At 42.6% G+C, this 14,532-nt stretch overlaps 1 protein-coding gene across 1 annotated transcript; it reads right to left on the reverse strand.

The window, feature by feature from the left end:
- Positions 1–4,450: 4,450 nt before the first annotated feature.
- On the reverse strand, positions 4,451–14,456 carry LOC131903901 (cytochrome b-c1 complex subunit 6, mitochondrial). Its single transcript, XM_059254750.1, has 4 exons — positions 14,293–14,456; positions 7,698–7,721; positions 6,849–7,010; positions 4,451–4,659 (listed from the first exon to the last, which is right to left on the reverse strand). The coding sequence occupies exons 1-4, from the start codon at positions 14,344–14,346 to the stop codon at positions 4,627–4,629; spliced, it is 273 nt and encodes a 90-aa protein (XP_059110733.1). The 5' UTR covers positions 14,347–14,456; the 3' UTR covers positions 4,451–4,626.
- Between the last annotated feature and the right edge of the window lie 76 nt (positions 14,457–14,532).

Genomic DNA, 14,532 nt, shown 5'->3' on the forward strand with positions numbered 1-14,532 from the left:
TCTGACCCAAAATATCAATGATACTAACATTGAGAAAATAATGTGGGTAGACTGGAGAGATGTTTTAGCAATTAAGAAAGCAAACTGGGAGCTAAAGAGATGGCTCAGCGGTTAAGAGCACTGGCTGCTCTTCCAGAGAACCTGAGTTCAATTCCCAGCACCCATATGGCAGCTAGGAACTGTCTATAACTCCAACATCTGACACCCTCACACAGACATACATGCAGGCAGAACACCAATGAACTTAAAAAATATATATATAAACTTTATAGAGGACTGGAGTTCACTCCCCAGCACCCACTTCAGGCAGATCAAAAACCTCTTGTAAATTCCAGCTCCAGAGAGACTCCAATCAATGCCTCTGTGTGTGGTGTATGTATACACCTCTGTGGGCACCTGTATTCATGTGCACATATCACACAAAGACAAACAATTTAAAAATAAATCTTGTCTGGCATGGTGGTGCACACCTTTAATCAGAGCACTCAGGAGAAAAAGGCAGAAGCAGGTGGATCTCTAAGTTTGAGGCCAGCCTGATCTACAAAGAGAGTTCCAGAACATAGAGATCTGCCTCAAGATAGATCGATCGATCAATAGATAGATAGACAGGTAGATAGATACATAGCTATAGATTAATTGATCATAAAAAGAAAACAGGGATCTTTAAATGTTCTGATTCTTTTTTTGGTTTTTCAAGACAGGGTTTCTCTGTGTAGCTTTGCGCCTTTCCTGGGACTCACTTGGTAGTCCAGGCTGGCCTCGAACTCACAGAGATCCACCTGGCTCTGCCTCCCGAGTGGAATGTTCTGATTCTTATATCAATCTTATTGGTTTGTTTTTGCTTTTTAAAATTTAATTTATTTGTATTTTATGTACATTGGTTTTTGTTTTTTGTTTTTTTTTGGGTTTTTCGAGACAGGGTTTCTCTGTGTAGCTTTGCACCTTTCCTGGGACTCACTCTGTAGACCAGGCTAGCCTCGAACTCACAGAGATCCGCCTGGCTCTGCCTCCCGAGTGCTGGGATTAAAGGCGTGCGCCACCACCGCCCGGCTACATTGGTGTTTTGCCTGCATCTATGGCTGTATGAGGGAACAAGAGTTACAGACAGTTGTGAGCTGCCATGTGGGTACTGGGAATTGAACCTGGGTCCTCTGGAGGAGCAGCCTGTGCTCTTAATGGCTGAGCCATCTCTCCAATCCACCCCCTCAGTTAATTTTTTAGGTAAACACAGGTGCATACATGCCACAATACATGTGTAGTGGTCAGATCCAGGAAACCCTCCGGAGTGGGTTCTCCCATGCCTGTGGGATCTGGAGATGGAACCCACGTCAGCAGGCCTGGGTGCAAGAGTCTCTACCCACTGAGCTATCTCACAGACCCCACTTTTGTTTTATAAGGCGGAATCTCGTGTAGTTCAGGCTGGCCTCAAATGTACCATGTAACTCGGCATGACCTGAACTTCTGATCTACTTACCCTCACCTTCCAAGGGCTGGGATTACAGGCATGAGCCACCATGTCTGGCTTCTTGGATCAGTCTTGACAATTTGAGTCTTTCAAAGAATTGGTGTGAACCACTAGGTAGACAGGTTAGGGCAAGGCAGAGAAATCTCTATGGGTTTCAGATGCTATGTGATAACATTCTCAGCTTTCGATTGGTTTTATGAAGCTTATGAAGGTTTTACATATAGTCACATGAGTGGTAGGTCAAGTACAGAAGGGGCAGTGAATGACCATTAAGGAGATAGTCTGTCTCTGGACAGGCAACATTACAACTCTTTGCAATCAGTCCTAATCAGTCTATGAGCCTTGTAGAATCTTTAATGTGGGCATTTTTTAATTTTGTTGTTTTGTTTTTCCTGGGAACTTAAATCATAGCATAAAGTTCAATAAGAGCTTACAAGACTTGGTTACAACTCAAATGTCTCCAGTTCTGATAAGTGTATGAACTGTTCAGTTGCAGCTACCCAGTAGTTTTTGCCTAGCCTTGGGAAGCTTTACCTTTTATTTGTAGTTAGAATTTAGTGAGACTCAAGTATCCTCTAAGCAAAATTCTGGGTAATTCCCACCTTTATATAACACAAGTATAATAGTTTAATAATACTAAAATCTGGGTGATGGTATAGTAAAGTACACTATAAAGTTTCAGCTTTACTGTACATTTGAAATTTTAGTAAGATGGTTAAAAAAAAAAAAATACTTTTGAGACAGCGTTTACACAGTCCTGGCTGGCCTGGAGCTTGCTAGGTGGACCAGGCTGGCATCTGCCTCCCAAAAGCTGGAATTAAAGGTGTGCAGCACAGCAAAGGTCTTTACCATCTGTGACGTTCATCTGTGAGGCTTTTTTCAGTATCACTAGTTGTACTGAGTTATCAGTCTACTAATTGAAGTACAGGCACTAATTTTCATTCACTTTCTCTCTAGGTTATTTTCTTTCCTTCATTAATTTTTTTAAAAAAAATTTCTTTTAGAGATGCTTCTGTTGCCCGGCTGCTATTACACTCCTTGGCTCAAATGATCCTCATCCCTTAGCCTTCCAAACAGCTGAGATAATCCTTGTTAGGGAGTGAAGGCAGGAGAATGTTACCTGGAAACTGGGACTACAGGAGTATGCTACCATGCTCAATTTCACCCCTCCCTCCAAATACTGTTTGGGGGGGGGGGTATGTGCATATGCCACGGCACATGTGTACAGGTCAGAGGGTTACTTTTGGGAGTCAGTTTTCTTCTACTATGTGAGTCCCAGGGGTCAGACTCAGGCTGTCAGCATGGAGGCAAGTGTCCTTACCCACAAAGCTACCCTGATGGCTTCCTTTTAAAAATGTTTTGTTGGGGCTGCAGAGATGGCTCAGTGGTTAAGAGCACTGGCAGCTCTTCCAAAGGTTCTGAGTTTAATTCCCAGCAACTACATGGTGGCTCACAGCCACCTATAATGGGATCTGATGCCCTCTTCTGGCATGCAGGTGTACATGCAGATAGAGCACCATATACACAAAATAAATAAGTCTTAATAAATTATAAAAAAAAAGTTTTGTATGTTTGTGTGAACACTCATGTGCTCATGCACATGGCAGCTAGAAGTCCATGTTAAGTGTCTGCAAGTTTCTGAGGGTACTAGGTACACATGTGGTGTACTTACATACATGCAGACAGAACACTCATACAAATAAAATAGAACAGCCAGGCAGTGGTGGCATATGCCTTTAATCCCAGCACTCAGGAGGCAGAGCCAGGCGGATCTCTGAGTTTGAGGCCAGCTTGGACTACAGAGTGAGATCCAGGACAGGCACCAAAACTACATAGAGAAACCCTGTCTCGAGGAAAAAAACAGAAACAAAAACAAAAAGTAAAAATTAAATCTTTAAGCCAAGAGCATGCCTTTGATGCTAGCACTCAAGAGACATTGACAAACAGATATCTGTGAATGAGGCTAGCCTAGTCTACAAAGCATGTTCCAGGCCAGCCAGAACTACATAATGGGACTCTGTCTCAAAACAAACAAACAAAATAATATTAAATCTTAAGAAAGAAACTTGCCGGGCGGTGGTGGCGCACACCTTTAATTCCAGCACTTGGAAGGCAGAGCCAGGCGGATCTCTGTGAGTTCGAGGCCAGCCTGGGCTACCAAATGAGTTCCAGGAAAGGCGCAAAGCTACACAGAGAAACCCTGTCTCGAAAAAAAAAGAAAAAAAAGAAAAAAAAAGAAAAAAAAAAAAAAGGAAACTTATTGGATACTAAAACCCAAAAAACCAACCAACCAAAAAGGGACAAAAGATAATTTGAGATGAGAAATGAGGAATTAAACAATTACTTTCATCTTTATGTGTGATAATTTTATACATATATACATCCTATCACTAGAGATCATTTAGTCGCTAGGTAACAGGAGTCGCTTACATTCTCTCCTTTATACTTGTCTGAAAGGACCATTTTTCTGGGGGTATGGGGTTGGGTCCCTCCAGGTAGCCTAGATTGGCTCTGCACTCCTGCTACAGTCTCCCTATTGCTGAAATTTAGGCATGCCTAACCACACCCTGCACAAAATTTCTAATTAAATAACATTCTAAAGTAGGGACTAGGGAAACACACAGTGGTAGAGTTCTTGCCTAGCATGCATAAGACCCTGGGTTCAACTCCTAGCATCACCAAAAAAAAAAAAAAAAAAAAAAAAAAAAAAAAAAAAAAAGGGGGGGGGGAAGAGGGTGGGGTCTCAAAGGAGTTTTTATCACCTGCCTATAATCTGATACTCAAGCTGAGGCAGGAGGATTGAAATTTTGAGGGCCAACAAATACAATTTAGCAAGACTCACAAAATAAAGTAAAAGGGTGAAATATAGCCCAGTAGAAAGGCACTTGCCTAGCATGCACAAAACTGTGGGTTCGATTTTACTTAAAAAAAAAAAATTAAAAACCAAAATAATAAAGGGGTGGCAGAGGAAGTACAGACAGCAAGTCCACAGATCAGTTTATTAAGATGGAATCACTGCTATTACATGCAAGAGAAGCTACTTGCCATAATCAATAAGATTCTCAAGAATTTATGATACACATTAGAAACAAATGGTTCAAAACCACAAGGAACTTTTCCTGATGCCCTGTGACAAGGCTGAGGTGGATGAATCTGCATATTCACTTCAAGCTGCTGAAGAGTTTGTGGGCCACCTAGACAAGAAAAAGAAAATGTCATCACTTGGATTTACAATCACGGCTCACAGGTCTTCCTAACCTGGAACAGTAGTACTCCTTTCTTGACACTCTCATTCTTAAGCATCCTTACCCACACTTGGGCCCTAGTAACTCCCTTCGGTTACCCAACTCTTTCCTGTCTGCAACTCTGAATTTTTTTCATCTACTTTTTAAAAATAATTTATTTTATGTGCATTGGTGTTTTGCCTGTGTGTATGTCAGTGTAAGGATGTTAGATCCACTGGCACTGGAGTTGCAGATAGCTATGAGCTGTGATGTGGGTGCTGGGAATTGAACCCAGGTCCTTTGGAAGAACAGCAGTGCTCTTAATTGCTGAGCTATCTCTCCAGGCCCATCTTTTTCTTTTAGAAGATGCATGTAATCTCCTATAAGCTTCCACTAAATAATCACCACACATCTGTTTTTGGAATTCCCTTTGGAGGAATGTACCACCACCCTACTAAAAATCTAAAACTTTTTATATTTCTCTTGGATATATATGTAGGAATGGAATTGCTGCTAGGTGCTATCTGTGACCATATGCTAGATCCATGCTTAACTCTTTACCCTAAAAAGAAAGGATCTTTCTGTTTAGACCAGACTGCCTTCAAACACCTGGGCTCCAGTGACCTTCCTGCCTCAGACTCATGAGTAGCTAGGACTACAGATGTGTGCTCCCACAGCTGGCTCTATGCTTGCCCTTCTAAGGAACTGCCAAGCTATTTTACGCACTGGCTGTGCCACTCTGTATTTCTATCAGCAGAGTGTGAAGTGTCTACTTTCCCCACATCTCCAACATGGGACACCTACCCCTCCCGCCCCACTGGTGATCAAATCCAGGCCCCACTAGACAGGTGCTCTACAACCTACACAGAGAATATATTCTCAGTAAGTGACAAGCCAATCAGTTGTCTCTCTCTCTTTTTTTTTTTTTTTTTTTTTTAGGCAGGACCTCATTCTATAGACTAGACAGGACTAAAACTCAATATGTAGCCCAGGGTGGCCTCAAATTCATGGCAATCCTCATGCCTCAGCATTCCAAATGGTAAGTGCTAGGATTCTAGGCATGAGCGAGCACACCTGGCTTACCTAATCAGTTTTTTGTTTGTTTGTTTTGTTTTTTGGTTTTTCGATGACAGGGTTTTTCTGTGTAGCCTTGGCTGTCCTGGAATTCATTCTATAGACGAGGATGGCCTCAAACTCACAGAAATCCGTCTGCCTCTGCCTCCAAGTGCTGGGATTAAAGGCGTGTGCTACCACTGCCCAGCTACCTAATCAGTTTAATAGAATTAATCTTATCAGATCTTATGTGTGTAATATGAATAAATTACTGATATATGGAAGAGTGAAGCACAAGCTTACCTACAAAGAAAAAACTGGCCGGGCACTGATGGCGCACACCATTAATCCCAGCATTCAAGAGGCAAAGGCAAGTGGATCTCTGTGAGTTCAAGGCCAGCCTGATCTACAGATCATTTCCAGGACAGCTAGGACTGAAACCCTGTCTCAAAAAAGAGAGAAAATAACTTTATATAAACAACCAGTTATAAGACATACTGAAGGAACACACTCGCAGAAAGAACAGACTATTAAAAGCACAGTATCTGGGACTGGGGACATGCTGTCTCAGTGGTCAAGAACACCAGTTGCTTTTTTAGAGGTGCAGAGAACCTGAGTTCAGTTTCCAACACCCACATGGTGAGTCAGAACTGTCCACAAATCCAGTTACAGGAGATCTGATGCCCCTCTTCTAACTTCCTTGGGCACCAGGCACATACACGGAACAAAGACATACATGCAGGCAAAACACCACACAAAATCCAGGGCTAGGGGTGTAGCTCAGCGGATAGACTATTTGCCTAGCATGCATAAGGCCTTGTGTTTTATCTCCAGTACTAAAACAAAAAAAAAATATAAGCTCCAGCTTCCCTACTATTTAACAGTGCATGTTAGGATGTTGTTTTTTTCTCCTGTCAGAATCTGTTCCAATATGTGCAATGTTGATAGTGATACATATGTGGTAAGGATTAGGGACATTGACGGATGTAAAATGCTTGTCACAAAACCCGACATCCAGGGCCCATAGTAAATGGTTACTGATGGGTCTACATGGAGCACGAAGACCACTGTTTAGCTTTGTCCTTCCCATCTTCAGAATGACTTACACAGTGATCCCGTGCATGTAAGAAGTCAAAGAGCTCCTCTGTACAATCCTCTTCTGTCTGTGATCGGGAAGATACACGCTGATCACAAAGCTCTAGTCGCTCTCGGGCCTTCACACACTTCTCCATCTGCTCACATTGCTCTCTCACTGTTGTTAGGGGGTCCTGACAAAGAAACAGAAAAAAAAAAAGGAAGCTTCAGAAACATCCGCCAAATATATATGCTTTGGTCAGTATAATCACCAAATCAAGGTGCTACCTCTGACTTACCATACAGCCAGTAAGCAGAACCATACTGTAGCCAGAAATGGCAGAACAGGGACGCCTATTTAATTCTTTGATGCTAAGTACTAGGGAAGTTTCAAATTTCTGCCTTCCAAGGTTGCCAGTATGCACTGAAAGGCTCAGCCCTCCCTATCTGAGAAACAAGGGAGTAAAGGAAACCTGGTCAAATAGGAAGTACATCTACTAGAGGCATCACTTGTTAACACAGCATTTAGGATTCAATTTCCCTATGTAAAAGAATCAGGCCTAGCACTCTACTTGCAAAGTCAGAAAATGCAAACATGGAGAACTAGCCAAGAGATTTCCTTCCAGAGTTCTTTATTAAACCACAAATAACAGATGAGTGCCAGACCTTCAAGATGCTGTCTGATTCCTGACAAAACCAAAGAAGCCCCAAACCTAGAAAAGACATCATTTTCTAGGCTCACAACCCCAAACACTCCACTGCATAGGAGGTGTTAAATAAAGGCTTATTCCATCATTTCCCCCAAGTTGTCACAGATTCCTTCATAAAGCTCAAATTTCCTACTTCTAGTAAGGTAGTTCAAAATCAGAAGCAGCACTTACCACTAATTCTTCCTCCTCTTCTTCCTACAAAAGTTAAAGAAAATTAGTGTCAGCAGCAATTTTATAACATACATTTCCCCAATCATACTAATACTATAAATATGGAGAAAAGACTATTAATCATATTGTTTTATGATGTTTTGTTACCCTACGGTCTTTGACAGTTTCAGTGCTAAATCTTGCCTCCCCAGAACGAGCTAATTTTTAGAGATAAAATGCAGTTTGCCTGGGAACACAACTTTCATGTACCAGTCAATCTAAAAACCATATAGCCAGTCACTTCCTTAGGCAAATCTCACACACAAACTCTGTATCGCCCTTATACTCCAGAGGCAAAGGTCAACAAGGGGTCAGCACCAGTTCCGAGCTCACTGAAATTATTCTAACTATCCAACCCTTAATTTGATCAAGCCTGCTTCTTTCGCCTCCATCTTTCCTCCCCAGAGGAACCACGGCTCTGAGCCTTGTTTTCCTTGAGACTTCTTGTGTAATTGGTAAGGTCTCACTCTAGTCCAGACTGGCTTCGTGTCTGTGGCAGTCCTCCCACCTCACCTTCCTTCACCTTCCAAAGCACTGAAATTACAGATGTGAGTCACCATACTCAGTTCCCTTCCCAACTTTTATAAAAATACTTGTGTGTGTGTTGCACATGCACAAGAGTGTACAAGTGTATGCATCATTGTGCACAGAGGCCATGGGTGGGGGCATCAGGCATCCTCTTGAACCTTGCTAGGGAGGCAGCCAGTAAGCCCTAGTGATCTTCCTGTCTCTGGTCCCCTCAGTGTGTAATGCCTAGCTTTTATCCAAGTGCTATGATCCATTCTCTAGTCCTCATGCTTGGGCAGCAAGTACTCTTAAGCACTGAGCCATTTCTCTAGCCCTAACCTGTTTTTGTTTTATGAGACAGGGTCTCAGTATGTAGCCAGCCTGGCCTTGAACTTGCAGCAGTCCTCCTGCTTCAGCCTTAATGCCTGGATCACAGGCATGTGCTACCAGCGTGCCCAGATCCTCTGGTTCCTTTTGCTCACTCCCCCACGCTATCCTGCATTATGTGGCATGTCCCTTTCTCTCAAGAACTATATGCAATAAATTCTCCTGCCATTCTTTCTTCTTCCTGCTCTTTTCTCTCTTTCTTTCTCTCCTTCTTTCTTTCTTTTTAAAGATGTATTTATTATGTATATAGTGTTCTCTCTACACATATGCCTGCAGGCTAGAAGAGGGCACCAGATCTCATTCTAGATGGTTGTGAGCCACCATATGGTTGCTAGGAATCAAACTAGGACCTCTGGAAGAGCAGCGAATGCTCTTAACCTCTGAGCCATCTCTCCAGCCCTGCTCTTTTCTTTTTTAAATTTAATTGTTAATTAGATTATGGTGATATATTTGTAATCTAAGAAATAAAGGTTGCCTGAAGATCAAAGGACAAAGCCAGTCACAGAGTTAGCCATAGAGGTCAGGCAGGTGGCACACACCTTTAATCCTAGCACTCAGGAGGCAGAGGCAGAGATCCGTCTGGATTTCTGTGAGTTCAAGGCCACGGCTGGGCTAACACGAGATTAATCCAGTCTAAAGAGAAACAGCCAGGCAGTGGTGGCACACACCTTTAATCCCAGCACTAGGAAGCTTGAGACAGGAAATGATATGGCTGGGCAGAGAAAGGAATAAAAGGTGAGAGGAGACAGGAACTCTCGCAGGCTGAGGAGTTGTTAAGGTTAAGAGGTGGTAGCTGTGGCTTGCTCTGCCTCTCTATCTTTCAGCTTTCGCTCTGATATCTGGCTCCGGGTTTTTATAAGACCATTTAGGATTCATGCAAAAAAAAAAAAAAATCTGGCACCCAACTTTTGGGGGCATGAATTCATGAAAAAGCCACTTGCCAGTGGCTGCCACTGGCACAGGCCAGAGCTACACACGGCCAGAGTCCCTACCCTGCTGGCTAATTTTTTGTTGCAGCCTCTCTGCAGCAAGCTCCATAGGTTCTGGGGCTCCAAAGCCCACAGGAGTTAGCAGCTTTTACACACTCCTCTGTGCAGACAGCTGACTCCACAGGAGCGGGCCCAAGCCCAGGCTCCGGCTCCAAACACACCGGCATTGGCTGCTTTCTCATGCTCCCCGTGCAGACTGCTGGCTCGTTGGCTTCTCCCCTCTCCCGGTGGGCTTTCTCTGGGCCCCTCCTCGGGCTGCGGCCACACCATCATCTGAATTGTCCTTGTCAGCAGATTTGGTGAGTCAATTGAGATTTCTTAAAGGGAGGAATTAGTTAAAAGAGTTTTTTTCCCACATTAAAAAAAAAAAAAAGGGAGGGGGCTGGAGAGATGGCTCAGAGGTTAAGAGCACTGGCTGCTCTTCCAGAGGTCCTGAGTTCAATTCCCAGCACCCACATGGTGGCTCACAACCACTTGTAATGAGATCTGATGCCCTCTTCTGGCCTGCAGGGACACATGCAGGCAGAATACTGTATACATAATAAATAAATAAATAAATCTTTAAAAAAAAAAAAAAGGGAAATACTATTACAATGGAAGAAGTTTGGTCTCTGTTTGATAACACACTAGACAGTCTGCACACCTGACACAGCAAACACACAGAAGAAGTCAGTGGACAACTTGTGAAAATCAGTTTTCTCCTTCCGTCATATAGGTCCTGGAGGTTGAACTCAGATTGTCAGGTGTGGAGGCAGGCACTTTTACCATGTCAATGGCCTTTTATTTTTTAAGATAGTGTCCTGCTTGTAGTCCTAGCTGGCCTTGAACACTTCATTGTCCTGCCTCAGCCTCTCAAGTGCTAGGATCACACATATAAGCCACTATGCTCAGTCCATAAATTCTTTCAAAGGTAGCTGTCTCCATGTATACCACCTCACCATATACTGTATTATTTTGAGACAGACACCACCTCACTTTCATGAGTAAGATCTAAGTGTGTAGGACAGTCTACATTTTATGAAGTACATATAGCCTTTAGGATGTGATTAGTCAGCTCTTAAGGAAGCAATCCTAATTTAGAAACAATAAACAGTGACTATTAAATACTTCCTGATAATAGACTCAAGCCACCAGATAATCCAATGAAACCTAAAGAACTTAAAAAGTATTTTGGTAGTCTAAGGATGAAGCTCAGTGACAGAGTGCACAAAAGGCAGAAGATCAGAAGCTCAAGTCTGAGTCCAGCCTGGACTATAGAAGACCCTGTCTCAAAACAATAACTGAAGTATCTGGTAAATACTGCTAGAAATGGCTACACTTTGTCTTTATATCCTAAACTAAATTTAGAGGAAAACCTTTTCAGATTTTCACTATTTTTTTAACTATGGGTATGGGGGTAGAGCACATACACTAATGCAGGTGCCTGTGGAGGCCAGGGACATCAGATCCCTTGGAATCAAAGTTACAGGCAATTCCGAGCCTGATGTAAGTACTAGGAACTGAACTCAGAGCCTCTGCAAGAACAGTACTGGATCTTAACCATCTCTCCAGCTCTTTTTCTAGCCTCTTAACTTGAATATTGAATATGAAAGTGGTCAAACCTAAATCCTTTCCTTTAGTCACCTTAACTAAAGCTATAATCACTGTCCTTTGGCTTGCAGATCAATAAAATTATAAAAGTCTATACAACTTCACCCAAGACCTTAGAAACACCAGGTCTACATTATCTTTCTTATCCCAGTGTGTACCTTCAAAATAGTTTCCTTTCTTTACCTAATTGTAAAAACTATCTATAGGAGCATAGGCATAGGTCCTATCTGGTGCATGGCAGTTATTTACCTGTGTATATATGCAGGTATCCACATTTGGGAGAAGAGAAAGTAAAGGCACATAGGGAAATAAAAAGATGAGCTCAACAATCATGCTTCCCAAATCCCAACACAAAACAGTACCCTAGAAGGGAGGTTCAACTGTAACCTCAGCTCTTTACTCTAATTGGCAAGGTTTCTCCTAAGTGTGAAGTTGTTATTTAAGATATAAATTCTAGTTTTTCATCAAGTTCCTTAAATGATTTATTAGTGGGCTGGAGAGATGGCTCAGAGGCTAAGAGAACTTGCTGCTCTTGCAAAAAAACCAGGTTTGATTTACAACACCCACATGTCAGCTCACAACCATTTCTAATTCCAGTGCCAGGGGATCCAACATCCTCTCCTGACTTCCCTGAGTACCAGGCCACATATACATGCACAGGTGCACAGCATACATGCAAGCAATACAGTCATATGCATAAAAATAAAGTTTTTAAAATTCACATTGAGGATGAATGAATTAGTGGGCTGGAGAGATGAAGATGATTCAGAGGTTAAGAGCACAGGCTACTCTTCCAGAGATCCTGAGTTCAATTCCCAGTAACCACATGGTGCCTCACAACCATCTATAAAGAGATCTGATGCCCTCTTCTGTCATGCAGGCAAACATGCAGCCAGAACACTGTATACATAATCAATAAAATAAATCTTTAAAAAAAATTCACGCCGGGCGGTGGTGGCGCACGCCTTTAATCCCAGCACTCGGGAGCCAGAGCCAGGTGGATCTCTGTGAGTTCGAGGCCAGCCTGGGCTACCAAGTGAGTCCCAGGAAAGGCACAAAGCTACACAGAGAAACCCTGTCTCGAAAAACCAAAAACCAAAAACCAAAAAAAAAATTCACAACGAAAAAGCCCTCCCCCAACAAACAAAAAAACCAAAAACCTGACATCAGAGCTCAGTGGTAAAGTACAACTTGAGAATACTTAAGGCCCTGGATTCAAGGTCCAGCATAAGAATAAAAAGGTCCTAAGCTTGCTGCCAACAACCTGAGTTTGATCCCAGGAGCCCAGTGAAAAGACCTATTGACAGATGCAAACACACACTAACTCCTATCCATGCACACAAAAGATGGCTCAGCAGTTAAGAGCACTTGTCCCCATTCCAAAGAACCCGTGTTCTTCCTGGCACCTGCATGGTAGCTCACAAACATTTGTAACTCCAGTTCTGGGGGATCTAATGCCCTCTTATGGCCTCAGAGGACACCAAGCATGCAAGTGGTACACAGATGTACATGCAAGCAAAACACAAACACACGCTTACCAAAAAAATAAAAATTGTGGGGAAAACCTTGAAATTAGTGTTCTTAGACCACTGTGTCATTTCCCAGTTAGCAATGCTACAACTTAGTAATTATGTCAAAGATACCATATCAAACAAATCCAAACAGAGGTTTAATTACGGACTCTTTCCACCAATGAGAAAAACCAAAGCCACATCGAATAAAAGGACTTAATCTCCAATAATTATGATCTTTCATAAAATTAATTCAACTTTCTTCATTTTATTATTTATTGGTTTATTGGCTTTGGTTTTTTGTGGCTTTTTGGTTTTTTGTTTTTTTTTTGTTTTCTGACACAGGGTCTCTTTCTATAGTTCTGGCTGTCCTGGAGCTAGATGTGAAGACCAGGATGGCCTTGAACTCAGAGATCCTCCTCCCTGCTTTTGCCTCCTGAGTGCTGGGATTAAAAGCATGGACTAACACACCTTTTCTTAATTTTAAAACTTATCTGTTGCCGTTGTGGTTTTTAGTACCCTGCTGAACTTTCTGAGCCTGGCTCCAGCACATTCTGAAAATTGCTAAGACTAGAAAAAATTAAAGGATAAACAATTTTCCAAATAATTCCAAATCCATAGCCCCAATGGCTTGTCTTGAAGAAGAGAGAGGACAAATATATAGGAAATGGAAGCAAAGCGAGTCCCTTTTGTAAAGTACTGTGGTTAGCGCTCTGGCTCTAAAGTTGTGTGGTTTAGGACTCTATTCTCAGCTGCACTGTCTTGCTAGTTGTGTGCATTTAGAAAAGATAATAAACTTCCTTGCTGGCTGCATTATCTATAAAAATGACCCCCCAAAAATGTGCCTAATATTTACCTCGTGGGAAAACTGCAAGTTAAACGTCTTAGTACATGTAAAGCACTCAGAAGAGCAAGCAGTTAGTATTTATCACATTGGGAAAGAGCTCCCTCTTTCATCACAGAATTACATTGCACATTCTTAGACTGTCCCCAAAGATACAAGTCCTCGGCCATCTCCATCTCAAAAGATAAAGACTACTTTTTGTTTGAGGTGCTGGGGAGCGAACACAGGCCTTCTTGATGGTAGGCAAACGTTCTACCGCGAAGCTACATCCCAATTCCTGAACCACTTTTTCACAGCAAGTGGTATAAGGCTCGGGTCCCCAGAACCTCCACATAGAGTGATTCCTGACCTAAGGTAGGTTAAAGACTAACGCCGGTCTGTCTGCTTCACACACTTGTCAAATCAAAACCTTAAAACTGAAAACACAGGTTTCTTTTTTTCTTTCTTTCTTTTTTAACACAAGTTTAATCGATACAGCATTATAACTCCACATATTATAAACCTTCACATTGGTGGGGTTGGGAAGTCAGCCCTGAGAAAGACTAGCCATTAATTTGCCCAAGGTCACTCAAGGAATTCTGAAGATGAGTAGCAGAAACCACCTCTCTCAGCCCCTCAAACCCTGGGATGTAAACCCGGACTACGATGGCCCGGGAAAGTGCTTTGATGGGCTAGGTCCCGGGCCTCAGGACATTGAGCAGAGTTAAGAGCCGACCTCCTAGCCTTACCTCTTTGGGGTCTCCGGATCCGGTAAGCATCTTTCGTTCGTCCTCTAGTCCCATGTCCCGACGCTGTTCGGGATTCAACACCAGGAGAAACAACGGTAACTACTCCACTTCAGATCAAGAAGGACTCGTAAGGGTCACTTGACGGATATCCGGCGACCTGGCCGGAAGTGCGGCATACCCATCGTAGTCTGGAACACATGCACAAATTGGCCTGTACTACTCGCTAACTGCAGGAGCTAG

The sequence above is a fragment of the Peromyscus eremicus genome, chromosome 2, assembly GCF_949786415.1.
Source record: "Peromyscus eremicus chromosome 2, PerEre_H2_v1, whole genome shotgun sequence".
NCBI lineage: Eukaryota > Metazoa > Chordata > Mammalia > Rodentia > Cricetidae > Peromyscus > Peromyscus eremicus.